This window comes from Arachis duranensis, chromosome 5 (genome assembly GCF_000817695.3).
Source record: "Arachis duranensis cultivar V14167 chromosome 5, aradu.V14167.gnm2.J7QH, whole genome shotgun sequence".
Lineage (NCBI taxonomy): Eukaryota > Viridiplantae > Streptophyta > Magnoliopsida > Fabales > Fabaceae > Arachis > Arachis duranensis.
This window is the reverse complement of record NC_029776.3, coordinates 101,532,339-101,556,074: the sequence shown is the minus strand read 5'-3', so window position 1 is coordinate 101,556,074 and position 23,736 is coordinate 101,532,339. Positions and strand designations below refer to the sequence as shown.

The following is a 23,736-nucleotide window of genomic DNA, read 5'->3' as shown; positions in this document are numbered from 1 at the left end:
TCGGATTGCAGATTTTATGTAGGCATCCGCATATTAACAAATTCGCAAAAATAAATAAATAAATAAATAAATAAATATTATTTTTATATTTTATTTCAACTAATAGTTATCATATATGTGTATTATTTTATTTGTATCATTTAAGAAAAATATGTTTAATATTATTCTATAAGTAAACATGTTTAAAAAAGTAGAAAAAGAAATTTTATTGATTTTTTAAATAAAAACAAGCTTTTAAAAAGTATTTTTATGTTTTACGGATCAGATCGGGTTGAAGCTAAAAAAACTGCGTATATTGAATCCGATCTGATCCGATGATTTTAGTGCGGATCAAATCGAAATTTTGGTCATATCCAATCTGATCCGATCCGCGTTTACCCCTACAGTTGAGAAAAAAACTACTATAAAAGCATATTTTGACTAGAACCTCACACAATTCAATCATTTCTACAATTTTGCATATACAAATTAGATAGAATTCTCTAAAACCACTCACTACTTGAGTGTCTGCCACCACATTTTCCCAGAAACTAATGCAGCCATCGCAGAAAAATAAAGAAAGTTGAATCCAACAACTTTCCTTAAGTCAAACAATTGAACAACAAAAAAATAGAAGCATAAAAAGAGAACCATAAAAAAATCCTTGAATTAAAAAAATCCTAAATAAAAAACAAAATTAAAAAAATCATGAATCGGATACTGTTTGATGCGTGTTGTTGCTGTGCGTGGAGGACGACGGCGGCTATTGGTGCGTGAAAGACGACGATAGCTGTTAGTGCATGGCGTTGTGGAGGAGGACAGAGAGAAAAGGGTCGCACCGCCACGGGACGCGAGTCAGGGTACTGTGGGGCCACATTGACGGCGAAGAAGAGGGAGGAGCTTCGTCGTTGTCGGAGGCTAAGAAAGTGAGAGGAGATTAAGCATTGGGAAAGTAAGAGTGGGGGTGTTTCGGGGTTGTGAAGACTGAGACTGAAGAGGAAATCTTTTGGAGGTTGTTGGTGGCGCCGGCACTGGCAGAGGAGGTTGCCGGAGGCATCGTTTGGAGGAGAGAGATGCACACAGAGAAAGAGAGAGAAGAGATTTAGAGAGAGAGAGAGAGCCTTTTAAAATGAGGGGATTTAAGGCAAAATTATCGTGAGACTTAAATCCGACGGAAATGTATTGTGTGTGACCAAAACGCATTAACTGAGCTTTATCGGTGGATAAATCCGTCAGTAATTCTGATGGTAATATTCGCGCCAATTTTTCTTTCAATTCCTCAAATTATTACCATCGAAAAATCGAATTCGCATCGGTAAACTCGAGACTAAATTTGACGGTATTCAACATTTTTCTTGTAGTGTAAGAATTGTGGATTAATAATAAAAATGTAAAATATGAATAAAACTAAATCAACTAGTAAATTTAAAAAAATTAAGAAAAAAAATTATATTATCCAAACAAATAAATAAAAAATTAATGATTCTAACTATATTAATTCAAATTACATTGAATTTCTTAAATGAATATGAAATAAATTTTTTTAAATCTCAATTTTACAATGTTTTATTCAAGAAAATAAAAAATAAATAAGAATTGTTAGACTTAAAAAGGAATAATTAACAATAAAAATTGGTAGATTAAAATATAAATCTTCAAAAATAAAACAATTATTAAAAGTATTATAAAAATTATAAATAAAAATTCTAACTCATAAAAAAATTATTAAATTTTCAAAAAATGAAAAAAATTATCAAAATCATAATGAAATAGAAGCATAAAATAATATTATAAAATTTATAAAAAGTAATAAAAAGATAAAATAATCCTTTAATACAATTTTGTTAATAAAAAATTAAATTTTAAATATTAAAAAATTGATATCAAAACTAAAATAACAATTTTAAAAATATAATAATATTTTTTAATAATAACTACTTTTAATCTCTATGTCACGTGTTAAAAATCTAATACATGATAATTGATTTAATGGACAAAATCAAATATAAAACAAAATCAAATATCTTTATTAAAAATATTTTAAACGTCTTTGGCTGAATTTCTGCCAAATAAAATAGTCAAACAAAACTTACAATCATGGAATTTTAGCTTGGCCTGTTCCATGCATTAGAGAGGAATATAAATGTGTAATTAAACAATTCTTATATATATACGTTTCAAACAATTATATTACATTGATTTTATATATACTAGTGTATCCACTTTTTTATTTTTGACAAATAATAATAATAATAATAATAATAATAATAATAATAATAATAGTTAAAATGATAAATATTTATATTCTAACTGAGTGCAAGTTTTAAAAACAGCACAAGGTATTTTTATAAATATATACGATAAAAGAGCCTTTCACGTGGGACAAAATTACATCCTTTCAACTCATTATATATACATTATATATAGTGGTAGAAATAGATATATCAAATGATTTTTAAATAGCATGAAATTTTTATAGAGATATCTATAAGATAAAAAATTAGTAAGATAAAAAATTAGTAAGATAAAAATTAGGCATTTGAGAGCTTACCACAAGGTAGTAAGATACTTTCAGACACCAATGGTGAGTGCTTTTATTGTAAAATTCGAAGACCAATGATCTCAAAATCAAAATATTAAGCTTTAGTCATGAGCACTGTACTTCAAATCACTTGTACACTACAATCCTAATGACCTTATATTACTTTTGGCAATAACACTAGTGATGTAGAACTTGAACAATACTAGCTTTTCTTCCCTTAAAGGACAAAGAATAAGTATAATTTTGCTGACACCACCTAACACGATGTTGTATGAATTCTATAACAAGAAATGAGTAGGTTCAAAACCTTCATGTTTCTGGAAGCATTCGGCAGCCAACGACGACTTACCAAAGCCATCACATATAGTGGACAGAATGATATATCTACTGGAATAGCTTCCTCAATCTTTCGGCAGCGGAGGATGCCATTTTGTTGGTTGGTTCAAGTACCAAGGCATGTTGAAAATCTGCAAAGAAAAATAGTTCACCTATGATTTGGAAATTCTGAAACTTTCATATGAAAATAAGAGCAACAATCGAACAAAGATGTAAAAAAAGAAATATAGTAGCCTGTGCAGATACTTGTCGCACACAAGTCTGAACTGAATGAAAGATCTTACCATCAATTGCATCGGTATAATAGCCAAGCATCTCTCCAGCTCTACCTCTTCTAAAATACACTTTGACATTCTGCGGGAAAAGAAAAGACAGGTAATTAATATCAATAAATAATAAAATTCTGCACAGCTACTGAACCTAAGTTAGAAGGAGCTTCATATGAAGCAGACTCATGATATTTGGACTTTGGATTATAAGCAAAAGTTGTTTGTCTTCATGACAAGAAAATCAATCATCACAGAACTTTCATAATTATCCAAGTTCAGGATTATTTATAGAGGTAAATCACCTTTTTGTCAAGGTTAATTGCTAAATAACTTTTGAGAAGTGAGAGGCAAGAATGATATGCTACCTTCCAAGTTCTAGATAAGCTTGGGACCTATTACTGTCGTATGTTGCATTGTTGCTGCTTAGTTTTATGGCTTCCGAATAAAATCCAATGGCTTTCTGCCACTGCTTGTCTTTGTAACCTTGATTTCCCTGATTAAGTAACAAACTGAAAAAGTTAAAAAATAAATTAACAAAATAGTAATAATAATACAAGAAGAAAGAGAGAAAATTCAGCGTATAATGTACATGGATTCAAATGAAAGATAAGCATGGTTTATAACAGCCGAGTTTTGGCCAAAGATGATGTCGTAAAATGTGCCAGCCATGTTGCATAATTATATCAGAACTCAAAGTGCTGAATTTATCTAATATAGTGCAGAAATATCTTTTCTTTCGCAATTTCAGCAGATTCTTCCCTAGTGACAGCATTTCTTGGTGATTTACTTTTGGCAGCAATATCAACCAACTCTTGGAGAGTAGAATACATGGTTTGTAGTGTGCCCAGTAGAAAGCAATCATTACCATGCCGAGCTATCAAGGAGATGGAAACAGGACACTTTTTGTAAAATCCTAATGGTATTGTGTGACCTGAAAAGGCAATCAGCACTCAGCAGAATGTGGATGAGAAAATAATCACAAGGGTGTGTATTTGTTGCAATGTGACTCGCATTGCTATTTTTATATTCCACCCAAAGTAACTTGTATTTAGCTACTAGTGGGATGAAATGATTATGTTGCTGTTAAGCCCATAACAAACTTTTCGTAAATGACAGCAACAATTTAAAAGAACGAAGAATGATCACCTATTGTTTTGAAAATAACAAACTTTTCATAAATGACAGCAACAATTTAAAAGAAAGAAAACAGGGACATGATTATTTTACACTCACTGGCATCTAATACTGGAGCAGTTTAACGGTACAGCCAAATATTGTTACAATTTATTTGAATGACTACATAGTTTGGAAAGTCCAATTAGCAAATTGAAATGTCAGAATCTAACAGGAAACTATAAAATACTTGAGAGGGAAAAAAAAAAAAAACTAGAATTCAGATAAACATGCGTTTCAGGCTCTTGTCTCTAATTCCGCATTTCTATTTATAAATGATAAGATGCAGTTATCAGATGAAAATAAAATAATAAATATAGATTAACCGGAATGTGAAAAAGTTGGATGAAGCTTCATATAAAGTGGACACATACTTTAAATATTAGGAAGCAAACTGTCTCATATATGCCAAATAGTAGTTCAATCAAAGCTTGATTTTTGTTAGCCATGAATATTTGGACCTTGAATCAAAAGAAACGTTCATTTATTCTATAACCTGATAATTACATCAGTGGCTGTTTCCACGGCTTGAACCCGTGACCTTTGAGGTCACACAGAGACAACTCAACCGTTACAACAACGCTCCCCTTCAAACATTTATTTATTCTATTATGAGAAGAAAATCAATGATCTTGTTTTGTCGCATTTGTACAATATGCCTCAGGTACAGCCTTATAGGGCAAGGCAATTGCATGAACACAGAAAATGAGAAGATGTCTGCAAAATAATTTTGGAAACATGATCCAAAATACATTAGATGGCTACATCAGCAAGTATATTGCTGCATGGGAAAATGAAAAGAATGAAAGACAATAACAAGAGTGTAGAGAAACTTAACAAGTGATTCCCTTTGAATGAGGAAATCAAAACAAACTTAGTTAGGAATAACTTAACATCAAAGCACAAATATAATAAAAAAGGAAATAACAATATATCCCCACAAGACACATGTGACAACCACCTTGACACAAAAAGCCATAAAATAAGCAATGACTGAAAATATCCAAGTGTGGCTAAACACAACAAAGAATCACCATCATGTAGAGAAAGGAACAGAAGCATCAATAATATGGAATGGATAGATGATTAGGAAGAAGGTAACAAAACACAAGTTAAAAAGAAAGAGATACAAACAACATTTTATGATGTCTAACAAGAACAATCTCACCTACTTTTATCCTTGCAATAGGCCTCTAGATATCATTTCACGAAGAAGTTTCTCCGCGTTATCATTTTCACCTTTTTCAAACAGAGCACGAATGATTATTTCATAAGTCACAGCATTTGGTAAGCAACCATTGTCTTCCATTTTTGACAAGAACGCCAATGCTTTGTGAAGCAGGCCCTCTTTACAAAGCCCATTGATCATAATAGTGTATGTCCTCACGTCTGGACGATAGCCTTCAATAGAAAGATCTTGAAAAATCTCTCTTGCATTTTTTAATCTTCCACTTTTGCACAAACCATCTATAAGTATGTTGTACATACATATATCTGGGCGAATGCCTTGATCTTTAATCATGTTGAATAAAACAAGTGCTTTGTCAACATGATGGTTTTTGCATAAAGCATCAAGAAAGGAATTGTATGTGATTATATCAGCAAGTTGCCCTTTATCATGCATCTCAACAAGAAGCTTGGAAGCACAAGATATTCTCCCTGATTTGCATAAGCCATCAATAAGAATACTAAAAGTTATAGTATTTGGAACCAAGAGCTTGCAACGCATTTCTTCAAAAAGACTCAAGGCGTCATCAACCATTTTATTTTTGCAAAAACCATTAATCAAGATATTATAACTTTGAACATCAAGTGACACTCCTCTTTGGGCCATTGTGTTGAATACAAATTTTGCCTTATTTACCTCATTAACCAAACAATAGCCATCTATTAAGCTATTATAAGTAACCACATCTGGTTTCACACAATCTTTTGTCATTACAGCCAACACACTCTTAGCATCTTTGATATTTCCTTCCTTGCAAAACCCATCAATCAAAGTACTATAGGTACAAACATTTGGATCAGTGTTTTCCCGCATCATATGATTTAGTATATAAATGGCTTCCTTAAGTTGACCAGCAAGGCACAATCCATAAATCAGAGTAGTGTAAGTGATAACATTGGGAGAAATTCCCTTAGCAAGCATTTCAGAGAATAAATGGAAAGCATCACTTACAAGTGTATCCTTACACAAGCTATCAATAATTGCGCTGTACATGATGACATTAGGAACAATTCCATGCCGTGGGATCTTTCTCAACACTTGAATAGCAGCTGATGTTTGTCCGGTCTTACAGAGCCCATTGATCAACGTCCCATAAGTGACTTCATTAAACTGAAATCCTTGAGCCAGCATTGTGTCATGAAAGTGTAGTGCTTTTTCAACCTTACCACTGAGACAGAGACCTTTAATGAGTGTATTCAATGTTATGATATCAGGTTGATAATCCATCCTGAAAATCTTGGCCAACACAGAGAGAGCGAGAGTGATCCGACCCATGCCGCAGCAACAATTGATTAGGATATTCAAAGTAAATAAGTTGGGAGCGATTCCCCTGGCTTGCAATTGCTGAAAAAGGGAAATGGCGGTGGGGAAATGGTTGGTCTTGGCAAGAGATCCCAAAATCTTGGTGAATTGGATGATGGATGGAGGGCGACGCATACAGAGCATGCGAGTGAAGGAATCAACGGCATCGTCAACTTCACGAAGGGATGGAGGCTCAGAATGAAAGTGAAGGCTTGTCCATGAACAGGAACAGGAAGGAGGGAGAGTAGAGAGTGGAACAAAATTAGGGATTTGACGAACAGAATACCTAAACCTTGTTGCATACAACATTGTTGATTCCTTCTGAATTCTGAATTCTGACTAACAGCCGCCTCCCAACTCTCGGAAATTTCCTATTGCGTTTACATGTCTAGATTTTTATTACTTTTTATATTTTTTTGTACATAATTAATTTTTATATGGTAAAAATTTAGGTGCTTTCTGTGAAATAAATAACAATAATAACTGAGAGTTGTTAAATAATTTAATTGATTAAATTTTTATTTAATAAATTTTAATTATTAATTTCACGTGTACTTTATTTTTTACCTTTTTATAAACGTGCTCACACGTAAATAGACTACCACTTGAGAAATTAATACCCGATTACATATTTAACACAGACGAAATCAATATATCCCATTACATATTTGACATAGACGAGTGCTATAGTGTAGAACGAGTATTCTTTGTATATATGTAGATGTTCATTTGTCAAGATATAAGAGTGGTATAATGTTATGTATGAAACGTGACGGGAGACAATTATAAGAATAAGAAGAATTATGGGACCCAATGCAATTTAGAATAGCAGTATTATAGATAATGATATCGCTTTGCTTTAGTGCTAAGAGATATTATCAATAGATAGTTAGTAGAATGATTAAAGAGGAATTATAATTGGGTAATTTTTGAAGAGGATTAACTAATATTTTTTTAGAATGTTATTATGTTTTGGGCCTAGACTTTATTAAAATAAACAAAAATAGTGGTTTAGTCTATAAAAAAAATTAATAAAAATCATCTAACAAAAATAAAAATTAGGGATAGTCTCTCCAACAATATCAGGATCATGATCATTTTATTCAAATTTTATGTTAGATTCAATTCAATTCTAAACAATATATTTAAATTTTCTATTTCAAAAACCAAAATTTTAAATTTAATAATTTTGCATTCTACCACAAATAATAATGATAAATTGTATTACTCAAATAGTAGTTTATTTCCCTATTTTACACCTTTCTTAATTTCACATAATCTAAAATATATTTGAACAAATCCATAATATCTCCCAAAAAAATGATTATTTATGTCTATCATTAAATATGACTAATCCAATTAAAATTTAATCATATCGACTAAAAAAATGTTTACACCATAAACTATTTACATATCATTAACAAATACACAATCAAATAAAAAACAAAATCCTAACAACACAATCTTAATTTTCAACTACAAAAACATACATATCTCATTAAGTCAGCCTTACTTCTCTTTTATTAGAAAAATTATCATCGGACACTACAAATATTATCAAATGCCTTCAACTGATGATTTTGTAAGTTCATGACAACAAAGAAAACCCTTACTTAAACAACTACGAGTACAATTTTGTCATTGAATTTTTCGAAAATCCTTGTAACGTATTACATGAATGTGGGGTTATTTCATCTTTATTTTAAAAACCAACCACAGATGTTACTAACAATTTCAATTCATTAGAACTAATGTCGTCATGATTTCTTCATCCTCCGTGACATCTTATTACCAACATTAGGAACTAATGCGAAAAGAAATTTACGAACAATGTTACAATCTAACATTTCTACATCTAATTACAACTCAACTTAAAAGTAAAAAAAAAAATGTCAACTATATATTTTATTGTCTCAACTGTATAAGTACCACTTACGAATAAATTTCACATTATTTTTGTTTTTCTTTTATGCATAATTTTCTTTGTCTAAAGAATTGTTAACCACTTGTCCTTAATGTATTTGTATTTTTCATCATCTTACTTGTTTAGTTGTTTTCACTTTTTTAGGGGTGTTCACGGATAAGAATAATTCGATCATCCATTTAAAATTGATCCAACCCAATTATATTGTTTCTAAATTCAATGGATAATCGATCCAACACCCCTCAAAACAAGACAAGTAAGATGATGAGAAATGCAAATACATTAAGGGCAAGTAATTGATCAAATAATGAAAAAAGTGAAGTGAATATAAAACTTTCTCTTCTTTTCTTTCTCTCCAAAATATTTTTCTAGGTTTTTTTTTCTTTTCTTTTTACTTCGTTGGCAGTATCGAACCGACCAAAATATATTCTATTATTTATGACACAAGTGTTAAAAATAATTGTACTTTCATTTTTTCATAATTTTGTAAATCCAAAATTTATTAGCTAATTCTCAAACAGCACTTGTCAAATTTAGTTGGTTAGACAGATTTATACTTTTTAAATCTAATTTAATTTAAAAAAGTTTAACTCTTAACACTCGAACTAAAATACATCGTGTTGTCGTATTTCATTCCTTTTAAAAATGTGTCTTACTTAGTATACCGAGTTAAAAACAGAGAAAGAAAAAAAAAAAGCTATTTAGTGAAGTTTGTCATTCATATATGCATTTTAATAACATTTATAACTATTTAAATCTCAATGGCCAACTAAGCGATCATGGACGAAATTAAGTAGATACAAATTCTTACAAGAATCCAAAAATGCAAAATGTAGAGGTTGAATATTTAACTGGAACACAAGAATTAACATGGAAGCAGAATATAATGCAAACAAATATATATTAGTAAAATTTAAGTACTATATATGGCTAACAAGAAATCTTTAAGTGTTCAGATAAGATCACCAAAGAAAAGAAGACTACAAAAAGATAGTTACTCCAACAAATAAGGGCACATTATTATCTAGATCATTAGCAAGTCCCAGTCCAATAATTAACTCGTTTAATTACAGTTAACACATTCTTTCAATAATCTAGTTTAGGTGTAGAAACTATAAGTGGAGGCATCAGCAGCAATGTTCCTCAAGCCCCCTATGGTTGATGCCAACATAATGCACACTCCAACGTATATTGAAACCTGAAAATACAATTGTGGGTCAACTCTGATCATAATTCATAAGCATTTATATTTTGATGTATTTTCAAAAGTGAACTTGCTACTGTAAATCGATAATTACCCAATTGATGAACCAATTCATGCTAAATCTCTTCGGCTTCTTGATTATTAGCCACATTATACTAGGAAGCTGAAACAATAGATAGAGGAGATTATTCATGTTATAGACTCTGAATGATACTTATCAGTCGTGTTTGGATTTCCTCTTTTCAGATAGAAATATATAAATTGAAGATATATAGACAAAAAAAGAATATTTTATGACCCTACTTTTAAAACAAGAATGTCTAGTCATTAAACAAATTAACACAAAATTTAAAGGCGTTTTTTTTAATATGTTGTTTGAATTTTTTTTTTATCATTGTTTCATAAATTTTAAAAATTGTTTTTTTTTTATGTTGAATTTTAGAGATTACAAAAATATGCATAGGCAGGACAGGTACCTACAAAAAAAGGTTAGAGTGCAAGATTTATTATGTGCAGTTTTTTTTTTGTTTTATAAATCTAAGTAGAGTGAAATAAAATTATAGAAAAGTATAGGTAGACAATGAAAATACTAAACAATGTGAACAATAAATATATCAGATGTTCATTTCATTAGGTGTACGGATAGTTATTCTAATATTAAGATTTAGGTAAATAATTTGGAAGTGTAGTGTATTTTTATTTAATTAATGGTTGTTCATATTATTCAACAAAGTCATTGGTTATTTAGTATAACCCTAAAATTAAATAGAGTAAAAATCTGCCTCAATCTGCCTCGTTACTATCCCTAAGGATTGATGAAACATAGCCTTTCAAACAACATCAAAGATTAGTGATTTGATACAAATTCTAAAGCTTGCTAGGAAAAGTAGGCCTTACAAAATATGAAGTTGGAGCAAAACCAAATCCACCAAAAAACCCGAGAAGATCACCAAAGAAGGGGAAGGTAACACCAACGAACAATGTAGCAGCTGTGAAATTTTAAACTTAATTATGATGGCATGAAGATTTTTCATGGGAGGAAAAAACCTTCTATGTCTTACACTGTTTTTTACAACTATGATATAATAAAATACAATCATACTAGATATATACTAAAATTAGTTATTAAAACCAGTTATTAGTATAAAATACACATTAAAATATAAAAATACATATTAAAAATTTAAACAACACATGTATTTATATACTAATACATAATAGCTGAGTTTTGTATACAAACAGCCTTTTTAAATAAAATAAAAAATAAAATTATAAAACTTGTTAGCTACTAAATATAAAATGATTTATCATATGATATTTAAAATTTCTATAAATTGGAAGACATAACTTTGATCCTTATTACTATCATACTACTAAATAAAAGTTAAATTCTAGCATAAAGATGATAGCTAGACTAGTGTATTGTTGACACTTCAAATACAAAAGATACTCTTGACCAAGTGCATGTTTGGGCGTCATTATTTTGTTAAAAAAAGATCTTTTTTCAACGAAAAAAGATTTTTTTAATTTTTTAACGTATTTGGCAAATTTCTAGTAGTAAAAGTAAAAACACTAGTAAAATAAAAAAAAAGATCTTTTTTGAGAAGGTGTAATTTACATCTTTTTTTAAAAGATCTTTTTTTCTTAAAAAAAAAAGATATTTTTCATGTAATAAATAAACAAAAAAGTACTTTTATATTGTTATACCCAAACATAATTGATAAATAAAAAGACATTTTTATATGAGATATCCAAACATAAAATTACTTTTACTTCTCTATAAGATCTTTTAAAAAAAGATAACTCGAAAAAAGATCTTTTCTTAAAAGCTCATCCAAACAAGCTCTAAGGAGTGCAGTATGTAAATGTGAAATCTTTCGTGTATTTCCACCTATAATAGTTGAAAATGTAGAAAAAGATAGTTCAATTATAGGGAGGATAGCGAATATCTTACCTACATAAGTAGTTCTAGCAACAAGTCTGAGTGCTAGTCCAGGAGGGAAATTAAATTTTTTTGTCATCATCCTCTCAATCAAGTCGAAAATAGGCATAGCATAAATCTGGAATCCATAATTTTCCCATTAATCAGGTCAGAAACAGTAATAACATATATAGGTGGTAGCATATCTTTGTGTTTGTTGAACCTCCATGACTGATGAGTGGAGAGAAAGATAAAGACTTAAACAGAGATGCTCCCTCCAATCCAAAATTTTACTTGATCAAAATAATTGTTATCACTAAAAACTCTACTAAATGAAGGAAAGAGAATAAGCAAAAAGAGAGAGTTATAGAAAGAGAATTAACAAAAATTATTATATATACTCATCTAAATTTATCCAACATTCTTAAGATGTTTTTATTTATTTTTTAAATTATCTTTATATGTATGATGTACGTATTAAAATTAGAGAATTATTTGGAATCGAAGGAAAAAGGAAATATATTTTGAAAATAATAATACTACATAGCCAACAAATATATATTATCATTTTGGGTTAGTACCTAATAATGAGTAATAATTTACACTCATATTTACAGAAATTTACGCATACAAAAATATAATTTACACTTATATTTACCGGACACATGAATTAATACAATTTGTATTTATATTTATGAGAATTTACACATAAATTTCTAAAATTTATTTATCGAAGATAATTTGATATTCGTGTTGGCCAAATATTGACCAAAATTACTAAAAAGTATTGTTCCAAGAATTTTTATTTTGCAACTAAGTTAATGAGGCTAGTATATATAAAGTTAATGCTAGAGAATAAAGTAAAAAAGTAATTAAGATAACTATTGTACTAAATTTTCTTTAACTAAATTGGTTTCGAAATTTCAATTATTGAATCAAGTTGGTCTCCAAATTAATATATTCATTAACTGAAGAGATTTTATTTTATTCTAACATTTGGGAACATGCATACCTGGTAGCTACCAACAACATGAATGAATACCATCAAGTTAGCAGAGGCAATAAGCCAAGCAGGTCTTTCAAGAGCCATAAGAACATTATCTTGAACATCTCTCCCAAAAGCCCAATATCCAATAAGTGCAACAGGGAAATAGCAAATGGCATTGATGAAATAAGCACCAACAGCACCTTTCCACATTGGAATCTTTGAGGGCTTCTCAGGAGTTGATGGAATTGTGGCCTGAATCTCAAGGGCCACTGCATGGCCTGCAAATGCAAATGAGATTTCACCTAATGCGTTGAACACCCTGAACATTAGGTCCATTCTGCTCGTTTTCTTGTATTCATAGCTAACGTTTTCAATCCGTCCTCTGCCCAAGCATGCCACCCAAGAGATTGTTGAATAACTGAAAATCAATGCAACCAAAACCACCATCATCATGTGATATAATATAATATATAATATATAATATATTTTAATTTCAATTGCAATGTATCATGTGATATGTTTAATTTTGTCAGATTAGTAATTAGTAACAATATATAATAGAGATAGAACAAGTAGAGGAGAAAGAGATGAAAAAGGAAAGAGGGAGTAATTTTGGAAGAAAAATTTTTAACTCAATTGCAATAAAAAAGTACTGTGTGATATATTTTAGTTATAAAATTAGTAATATATAATGGATAAACTTTTGGTTAAATTGTATTATTTCTTCCTTTTTTATATTTATTATCTTATTTTTGTTATTTAAAAAAATAATGTATAAATAATACTTTTAAAGTAAAACATCCTAAAAAAAGAGAAAAAATTGGTATTTTCATGAAAAATGTTTAATATATATATATATTTAAATTTGAAATGTCTCGTATTTGCATATCTTATCCATTTCGATTCAAAATTATTGGGTCTACTCTAAAGGTAAAAATTATATATGAGGAGTGCTAGGGGCCAGCAATTTTTGTGTTTTGTAACCATCAATTGGCCATCAATCATGTTTTTAATGATGTGAGATTACATCAATTGGTCATCCAATGGTGAGAGATCACTCACCTTTCTTTTAATGGTTAAGTGCTGGCCACAAAATATAAAAGTTACTGGCCCCTAAACTTTCTCATTATATATATTTACTTTAATCGAATTCGACTTTTTTAGTGTGAATATATCGAAATTCTGACCAAATACAATTTCTGAACACCTTTAAATTCAAGAATAAATAAACAAAAATGCAGAAAGAAGAAAAAATACCCAAAAGTTAGAAAATTGTCCAATACGGCATTCCAAAAATTATTTTGACAAGGCAAAATGGTTGTTCTAATTATAGATGCAGTGATGGTGGTTCAGACAAAGACAACCTAAAAATAATTTCTTGAGCTATTGCATCAAGATTACAAAATACATGTGGCTGCAATTTTAGTTAGACCAACAGAAAATTAGATCAGAGAATGACAATTTTGACTTATCAAAATAATTTTTAGAGTGTATTGAATTATTTTAACATCTTTTGGGATCTCTTTGTCATCTTTATAATCTTTCATGCATAATTTTGTTTATGTTTAACATTATACTTCAAATTTGTCTTTTGTTTTTCTTACTTTAGCTATTCATCAGGATTTGAGCATTTAATAACTAATACTTCCGAATTCTCCAAAATAACGAAGAGGTTATAAAATTTCAGCTTTAATTGCTTGTTTTTGTTTTACTCTATTATTTGCAATTCTTCATCTCCAAATTTGGGGAAGAAAATACGTATCTAGTTAGTAAATGAATGGTAATCAAATACAAATAGAAATTCTCCAAAATAAATAAATAAATAGATCGAACAGGCATAAAAATCTGTGTTCTTGAAATGTTGCTTTGTTCTCATAGTTGTAAAGGGTGTTCGCGGATCGTATCTAATTTTTCTCTCCTTTTCAATTTAAAAAGAAACAAAAGGACAGCTAGTTGTACCTATTAAGAAAAGAATGGATGATTTTTCATGCCAATCAAAGTTGTATAATTTAATAATTTTCAACTAAAATCAGATTAACTTTCAGCTAACTAGTTTTGGTTACGGCCAATACATGTATGTGTGAACTTCATTCTTTACTAGAACGGCAAGCAGTGAGATTAGAAGGAAACAAGATAATGATTATATGATTATTGTGAAATATTTTATTTTAATTAACTGGTAATTAAACACATGTTCAAGCATAGAATCTTTCCCAAAAGCAGGATATTGTGTGCCGACAACTTTGTTTAGAAAGCCACAGAGGCTTCTGCTTTTCGACAAACAAAACTGCAATTATTTTATTTATTTCGTATATATTCAGATCTTTCTGCGTAAAGTAAACCTATATATGAAATTCAGCAACTTTGGGACATGACTTTTCGCTTTCCTCACAGGTTTTTGGGAAGCAATCCAAAATATATCTTTTTCCGGACTCTTCCATTCTTTATTTCGTGATTATTAAGGTGCCTACAAATATTTATCTAATTTTTTAAAAAAGTTAAAAATTATTATTTTATTTTAAAAGTATAAAAATAAATAATTATTAAATATTTAAAATTTACTATAATAAATAAATTAGGTAAAAGTTAAGTACTATTCTATAGACACTATAAAATTCACTTCTTTATTTTATGGATAATTAAGTTTTAGACTACTAGACTAGATAGTTCGCCAAGCACTCAGAGATGACAAATATATACTACTCATCCCTTCATCTCATTTTTTTCCCTCAAAAGTTATATTTGAAAATTTTAATATCAACAAAATATTAGTTAACATTTTCAATTTCATAGAGGAAAAATGAATCATGTGGGCCGTTTTATCAATTTTTCAATAGGGTGAACTGTAAAAGTATACTTGAAAGATTTCAGTATAGATAAAAGTAATTTTAAAAAACGAAATGATAAAATTTCCAAAATATAATATTATCTTGATATATATATGTATAAAGAGGATTTTAGGGATTAAATTTTAATGTATCTTTTACATATATAATTAGAAAAGTGAGACCTCATCTGAAAATTTTGGAAATTTTATACCAAGTAATTTTTTGGGATTTTTGTTTTATGAATGACCAAAATTTTTTAAAAAGGATCTATAGATAAATCATTTTTTGGATTTTTTCATACAATTTTTAAAGAATTATCTTAATATTTTTACAAAAATTCAAATCAAATGCACAATTAGTTTTTCAAATAGAAAAATTATTTTTGCTTATAAAAAATAATTTTGTTATTTTTGTTAAATTAATACTATATATTTTGACATTTTTGTTATTTAATTTTCCTTTTTTGCTATTGTTTTCGTCAAAATTAAATCTTTTGGGTGTTTCTCTTTGTAATTAATAACATTTTTATATTAATATACTTTCTTAAATAAAATAATAAATTATTATCAATTTAATTTTTATTTATTATTGTTTTATATTTAGTACTCAGTAAAATTAGTTGGAAAAAGTTGATTTGTAAAATAGAGTAAATCGTCAATTTTGTGATTTATAAGAAAGAGCGCAACAAGCCAAACAGATAAAAAAAAAATAGGTAAGAAGGTCCAAAGTATAGTTCCTAAAACAAATTTCTCCAATTTTCTTTCTATATATAAGTGCATAGTTATATATTGTCATATTGAGAATAACAAGTATAAATTAAATAAACATTTAATAAAAAAATTTTGTGTCATTAAAAATAGTTTTATACAAATATTACTAAATAAAATTTATTTGCTATTTTATTTTAGTTAACACGCGTTTTTCTTAGACAAATCAAATAATAGTTTTCTGACCGGTGTGATACACGGAGTTAAATTAATTTGAATGGAAAAAGTCACTTAAAAATATAAAAAATATTATCTATACTAATGAATAAATTTATATCATACAGTTACTGTTTATTTTTTAAATAATAAACATAAAATAATGTAGTGAATAAACCATTTTTCAAATCTAGTTATCCTATACATTTATCTAATACATATTTTTAGATATAAAGTAAATGGATTAACAGATGAATTGAAAGACAAAAAAGATATTGCATTAACTAATAACTATTGAAGAGCAACTCTTTCTTAATTACTGGATTAATGAAAAATATAATATTTTTAACTTGAACATCTAAATGATTCTATTTGTTAATTTAATTCAAAAAAATTTCAAGAATTTCTTTGTAACGGATACAACTTATTATTATTATTATTATTATTATTATTATTATCATTATTATTATTATTATTATTATTATTATTATTATTATTATTATTATTATAAACATTACATACAATTGTTATGAGTATTATAAATTATTTTCCTATACGGTCATAATTATAATTATTTTATTCTAAATTTAGGTATATTTACCGAGGAAAACAATCATGAAATTTAGTAAAAAAATTTCTTAGTATATATTTCATACATACATTACTGTACCTGATTGTGATTTGTTTTTTTAAATTCTCTGTCATTTAGTTACATTTAATTTTTCTTTAACGTTTTCATCTGTGTTAAAATTATTCTTGAATATTAATTTATATAAAATATTATGAACAAAATTAAAAACTTTTAAGAATAATTTTGGCACAAATTAAAAATATCAATGATAAAATTGAATAATTCAAAAAGTTAGAAAAAAATTGAATAAAATTAAACTTATAAATATTTAAAAAGAAAATCGTAAATGTGACGGACAAAAAATATATTTTTATTTTTTAAACAAGTAGCAATGGAGAAGAAAAGAATGTTTTTAATATTGAAGAAAAGTTTACCTTAGTGACATGACAGCTGCAGCCAAGGAAACAGCAGCAACAGAATTGAAATTAGGAAGCTGAGAGAGAAAGAAATGGATGGCACCAAAGATGAGAATCCAATATGACTGCTTCAGCTGTGTGCAATTGGTGCATGCAATCTCCATGAACTTCTTCAGGCACTTCCCTCCAGTCACCATGTAAACAATATCACACCCAACTTGAACTATCAGTTGCTGTGGCAGCACAATCCATGGTCCTAGTTTTGGCCCGAAAGCATGTCTCCCAAGATCGATATATCGGTCGAACCGGGTCCCCGGAACACACTCATGCAGTTGGATTAGTTGCCACATTGAGTTTAAAGTCAGGAGCCATGATAACAACAACATTAAAGTCCCTGGAACCCTGCACAGACAAGAATTAGAAAAACCAAAGGAAGCTAAGTTTTCATTTTTAGATGAGCTTAGTGACAGATCCAAAAAATTTCTAATATAGAATAATGGGCATACGTATAATAAGAAAATTTACATAATTTTTGTCTTATTTTGGGCCGGTTATAAAGGAGAGTTTGGAACAACAGTTCAATTATCTCTGGATAATCTCAAGATTACGGTTTCAAATCATAAAAATAATTATTAAAGAAAAAGTCTTGGACTAATAATTTTACTGTATTTTGGCCAGTATGTAACCAGCAGAAAAAGGTGAACCATTAGATAAAATCTCACACCAATCTCATATCATCAAATTATCAGTGATGGCTAGTTGATGGCTACCAATCACAAATGCATTGCTCATTATTAAATTATATATATATATATTGGATACAATTCTTTATTAATGTGGAATGTTTATGCATTAGAATGTTTTTAGGACAATTATAATAATTAAAGAATGCAAAATTCCATAATATTATAAGTTATGACTTTTCCCTAGTATAAATAGCTAGTGTAATGATTAAAGGAAGTAAACTGTGAAGAATAGCTTCTAGTAGTTTAGTTTTGAGGTATTTTAGTACTATAACCAATTTTGCTTTTTCAATTGTGTAATTCCGTAGTAATCTAGTTCTTATAAGTTAATATTCTAGGATTTAATATCTGAATTACAACACAAAAGATATAAAGTCCTAATATTAAGGAATAAGGATGAAACTTTTCGTGAAAAAGTTGGTAAATTGACACGAAAAGTCTAATCACCTTTGAATTAAAAAAAAAAAAAAAAAANNAAAGTTTACCATCCTAAATATGCCATGGCATAGGGCAGACTAAGAACACCAGCACCTATCATGGCTGTCACAGTGTGGAAGGTTGAGTACCACCATTTGGCCCTTCTTTGGGGGCCATTCTCCACCCATTTTTGCTCAGATTGAACTTCCTGCAAAGCGTAGAAAAGAGTAAGAAATTGTGGAGAAGCATTTAAGGTGATTGAAGAAGTTTTTGTTACCTTAGAAGGGGAAGAAGCAGAGATCATTTTGTTGTCCCCTTTACAAAGCAGAGCAAAGCGAGAGAAAGAGGAGTGTTGTTATAGTTAGTGAGAAGTTTGCATCATGATTTATTTATTTATATGTGGCGGTTTGATTTATGCCTTACGTTTCTTCGTGTAATAATAATGTACATATGTATGTGTACCCTACATTTAGTGCATATTGTTGACTTGTTTTTTTATGCTCAATAGGAGCTTGACTAATAATATGGAATCTCAGTCGAATGAACTAGTCATGGTGCCACATCAAATCCCTCTAGATCTATGTGGCAATATTTGGTAAACCCACTAATGCATGCACAAAACACTATCTTCTCAAAATTTGTTTAATTAATTAATAAAGTCTAATATTTACAAATAAATGTAAAGCTAATTCGATTATATATATATTATTTATAACATTTGATTCCAGGTGGTGATAGGTAGTTATTTCATTTTTTTACATGAATTTATATATATGTGATTGATTTTTAATGCTTATGTAATATAATTGTTTTTATTTTTATTTTAAGTGTATTCTTTAATTTTTGGATGTTATCAAAATGAAAAATATTATTTTTATTTTTTTATAAAATTTTCAAAATAAAAATAAACTAATTTATGTTATTTATTCCATCTTCAGTATCTTCTAATATTTTATTTTGCATCTAGTCCAAAATCCTGACCACCTACATTGTAGGAGACTTAGCTTGTAGAAAAATTTTCTTGCTTTATGTGTTTCTTTTTTTTAAAAGATAACATAGAGAATCATTTGTTTGGAGAGGAATATCACTTTAATTAGTATTTCATCATTTAATTTTATTGTGCTGTTGGGGGAACCATACAAGCTTCTTAATTACTTTATAAGTGGGGTAAGTGAAGGGGCTGCTAAGAGAGTTTACTTAACTACATGCATAATAAAAGTAACCAAATTAAATACTCTCATATACTCTTTTCTTTTTTTAATTTATATTATATATTAAGAGAAGTAGTAATAAAAAATGTTAGCAGTGTAAAATAAACTCTTACAATTTAGTGTCAAAATTATAAATAATTTTTTTTATAATCCATTATTAGGTGTAAATATTAGCTACAAGAATATATCAAATGAGTGATAAACAGATAATTAGAAAAAGAAAAACATTTTAAAAGACTTTAAATCAGTTAACTAAAAGATATTTAAGAATAAATATAAGGTTAAATTAAACATAATTTATTATGATAAAGCATAATAACGTCGTGATAATGTCATTTGATAAATATAAGGACCACATAGTAAGTAAGATTAAAAAATAAGATTGGAAAAAGCAATGGTGAGTAAAAGTTTTTAATAGCTATTATATCTAAATTCCCTTGTTAAGTTAGTGCTTAGCAGTAGAGTAGTAGGGATAATAATGTGATGGGGATAATGGGATTGGTTTTTGTTTAATTTGTGGAATTGGGCATTGATGTGAAACGTTTTGCTGGCGAGGGCAAGGGATCTACCCTCTAATCATTACCCTTATTGACTATGGCCTTGGAATGAAATTATGGCTGGCTGGGAGTTCATGTTGTAGTTGGTGGAGAGGAATGAAGAGTGAAGAACGAGGAAAAGAGAAAGTGCACCCCGGTAGTAGGTTTTAATATATGGCTGCTATGGCTAGGAGTCCCATGTTTAGCATATACCCAAAAAATAACAAAAAACAAAGTTCTAAAATATTATCTTCATCTTTTTTCATATTTATTTTCTTTTTATCATTAATGCAGCTTACTTACCCCTTTTCCTTAATTCTAAGTTTCTAACCATTTTATTTCCCAAATAAGCTATGATGTGTTCTCTTTTTCATTTGATTCTTTTTCGTTGAAAGTGAAATTACTGATAAGTGGCAACCACGGAATCTATTTTATTTCTAAGAAAAAGGTAAGAAACAGAGGACCGTGAAATAAGCATGAATTGAAGATGGTCGGTTGCTCACAGCTGATGCATACTTGTCTATGGAGCGGACCGACTCATTAACTCTGCAAATGGCCACTAACTTCTAGAACTTTCAAGTTTCAACTGTTAATAAATTGTTAATCCCTCCTGTAATGAGGTGAAAATAGATCGAGTCGAACTGAGTTTTAACTTTGACGAGTTTGACTTAAATTGTAAACAGATGGCTCAAGTTTAGATTTGTTATTTTTTATAGGCTTTTTTTTAGACTTGAGTCTGACCTGTATAAAGCCCAAAAAAACCCATAAACTTATTTGAAAAGTATGTTTCGTGAATTATAACTCAAAATAATAAATTTTAAAAATTTTAAATTGACATTATTAAATACATTCTAAAATTTATAATTCATAATTTTTAAAGCATAATTCATTTATATATCAATTGCTGATTATAACCACATTTAAAATTTATAAACTTTTTCTTTGAATAAAAAAAAAGGTTACAATTTTAACTAATCTTAACCATTAATTATTTTTAATTTTATTTTGCATTTAATATAAGTGAATAGTTGAAAGTCTAAATTAAGAATAATTTATTGTTACAAAAAAAATTATTTTGACAAGCTGATCCAACCAGCTTAATAGGCTTTTTTTTAACCTATGACTTGACATTTTCAACTAATAAGCTTTACAAAAAGCTCAAACTTATCATGTTTAATAAAATGGGTCGAGTTTAAAATAAGACAAACCATAAACTCTATCGAGTAGCTTGGCCCACTTCCAATTCTAACTATAACATGTGTTTTACATATGATAAAGTTCCTAAATAAAACATTTATAAAAAAGATATAAAATTTAAGTTTTCAAAATATATTGTGTATTTACTAAAATAAAATATTTAAAAATTTTATTAATTGCGACCTTAACTCGTGTCTTTTAGATAAATGTTAGATAAAAAATATTAATATCTCTCTTTTAGAGTGGCGGAATTTGAAACAAAATTTTGAAATGGTCAGATAAAAAATAATTGTCAAGATGTTTTTGATATGAACCCTATTTAAAATAAACTCGTCTAACCTTATTTCTTTGGTTTGGGTGATATTGTCAAATTTAAAGCCGTTTTTCAGGGTCTCATTCCAAAAAATTAAGGTCAATTCAAACTCATAAGATATAACTTTTTGAACTTTTGAAGGTTGTATTTTACTTTCTTCGTGATTCATTAAAGTAGAAGAACTATTATAAAAGTTATATGTTCTCCTTCTTAAATATTAGTCTTCATCTTAGAAAATGCATCAATTCTTTGATTTTTTTTATTATTATTTTATATAAAAATTTGAATATATATCCTGTAAAATATATAAAGAAGAAGTTAGAAGGACAAATATTAAAATTTAATTTTTTATTAATTTATACAAATACAATAATACTAATACTTATTGAATATTCTATTATTTTTTATCATATAAAAAATTAAATTAAATAAATAATAAAATATAAAATAATATTAAATTAAATAAATAAAAATATCTAATTTTTTATATTTGAGCTTAAATATCTAATTTTTTATATTTAAACTTAAAGATAAAAGGAGTGTTGCTTATTAAACTTATTGGATACTTTAAGTCATAGTAAAATATTTAAACCAATTGAACTATTTTTTATCTTTTAAAAAATACTACTAATTTTTTTATAAAAAATTTGGAGGAGCCATAGCCCCGCTTGTCTAAACTAAGCTCTGTTCTTGCGAGTCTCTTAAGATCAGAGATAGTTTTTGAGGAAATTTCTATTTTAATAATTTAAGATTTGGTATTTTCGTGAAACTTTTTAAAATAATAACAAGAGTTAAGGATAGCTAACGTATGAATGAGTTGAATATTCGATAACTAATTCAAATTGGTTAAAGAATAATGTTACAGAATTAGCAAAATTTATTTTCTTAATCAGCAGTTAATTAATAATATTTAAAAATATAGACTAAAAATATAAAAATAAATTGTTAGACTAAAATTGTATATACTAAATTGCTAACTAATGTAGTAATGTTGGCTAACATAAAAAAGAAAATACTTGCACTTGAGTTCTTCTCATAGTTAAATTGTCAATTCTTTGTTCTAGAAATATGCAAATATTTAAACTCAATACATTAGAGAGAGAGTCACCCAAAAAAAAAATACATTAAGAGAGAAAAAGAGAGTTAACATGAATAGTTTTCAACCGAAAATGATATTAAAATTAACGTAATTATGTAAAAAATTAATTTGTTATCAATAAAAGAAAATTTGTAATAAATTATAGAATGAAAACAAAGTTTCTTTTGTATTCCTATTTAGACGTGAGAGAAAAAAAAAAAACCAAGAAATAATCATTGAAAATAGGAGTTATATCTTGCATCTTGCTGAAGGATTAGGGTGTGTTTGGTAAATCTGTTTGAAAAGAAAAAATACGTTTAAATTTTTTAAAAATTTTAATTTTTTATTTGGCTAATTTTTTGTTTGACAAAAGTAGAAGTGATTTTGTATTTAAAATTACGTTTACCAAAAGTAACAATTTCTAATTCCTGCGTTTCACTAACGGGCTTTTAACCATTTATTCCAAATATTTATTTTTTCTTTACCAATTTTATCCTATAGATATGTTATTATATTATTTATGGAATTGGCCTTTTTATTATTTCTCTTTATATGAATTCTTTTTTTCTATTATTTATTATTTTTATTTTTTATTTGACATTATACATTCTTATAATGGTGATTTTTATATATTATA

At 28.1% G+C, this 23,736-nt stretch overlaps 2 protein-coding genes across 11 annotated transcripts; both read right to left on the bottom strand.

The window, feature by feature from the left end:
• Window positions 1-2,531: 2,531 nt before the first annotated feature.
• Window positions 2,532-7,184, bottom strand: LOC107491299 (pentatricopeptide repeat-containing protein At1g12620-like). Of its 10 annotated transcripts, none has more exons than XM_052262079.1 (5): window positions 5,468-7,184; window positions 3,716-5,016; window positions 3,492-3,619; window positions 3,142-3,211; window positions 2,534-2,988 (listed from the first exon to the last, which is right to left on the bottom strand). In XM_052262079.1, exon 1 carries the CDS (start codon window positions 7,136-7,138, stop codon window positions 5,474-5,476), a length of 1,665 nt encoding a protein of 554 aa, XP_052118039.1. In that variant the 5' UTR covers window positions 7,139-7,184; the 3' UTR covers window positions 2,534-2,988; window positions 3,142-3,211; window positions 3,492-3,619; window positions 3,716-5,016; window positions 5,468-5,473. The 10 variants fall into 10 exon arrangements, with proteins under 10 accessions (XP_052118042.1, XP_052118037.1, XP_052118039.1 ...); XM_052262078.1 differs by having other exon boundaries at window positions 5,472-7,184; XM_052262080.1 differs by having other exon boundaries at window positions 2,535-2,988; window positions 3,716-4,057; window positions 4,796-7,184.
• Window positions 7,185-9,637: 2,453 nt separating this feature from the next.
• On the bottom strand, window positions 9,638-19,169 carry LOC107491298 (lysine histidine transporter-like 6). Its single transcript, XM_016112130.3, has 8 exons — window positions 19,042-19,169; window positions 18,833-18,972; window positions 17,623-18,006; window positions 12,891-13,284; window positions 11,912-12,017; window positions 10,855-10,946; window positions 10,052-10,120; window positions 9,638-9,951 (listed from the first exon to the last, which is right to left on the bottom strand). Exons 1-8 carry the CDS (start codon window positions 19,066-19,068, stop codon window positions 9,853-9,855), a joined length of 1,311 nt encoding a protein of 436 aa, XP_015967616.1. The 5' UTR covers window positions 19,069-19,169; the 3' UTR covers window positions 9,638-9,852.
• Between the last annotated feature and the right edge of the window lie 4,567 nt (window positions 19,170-23,736).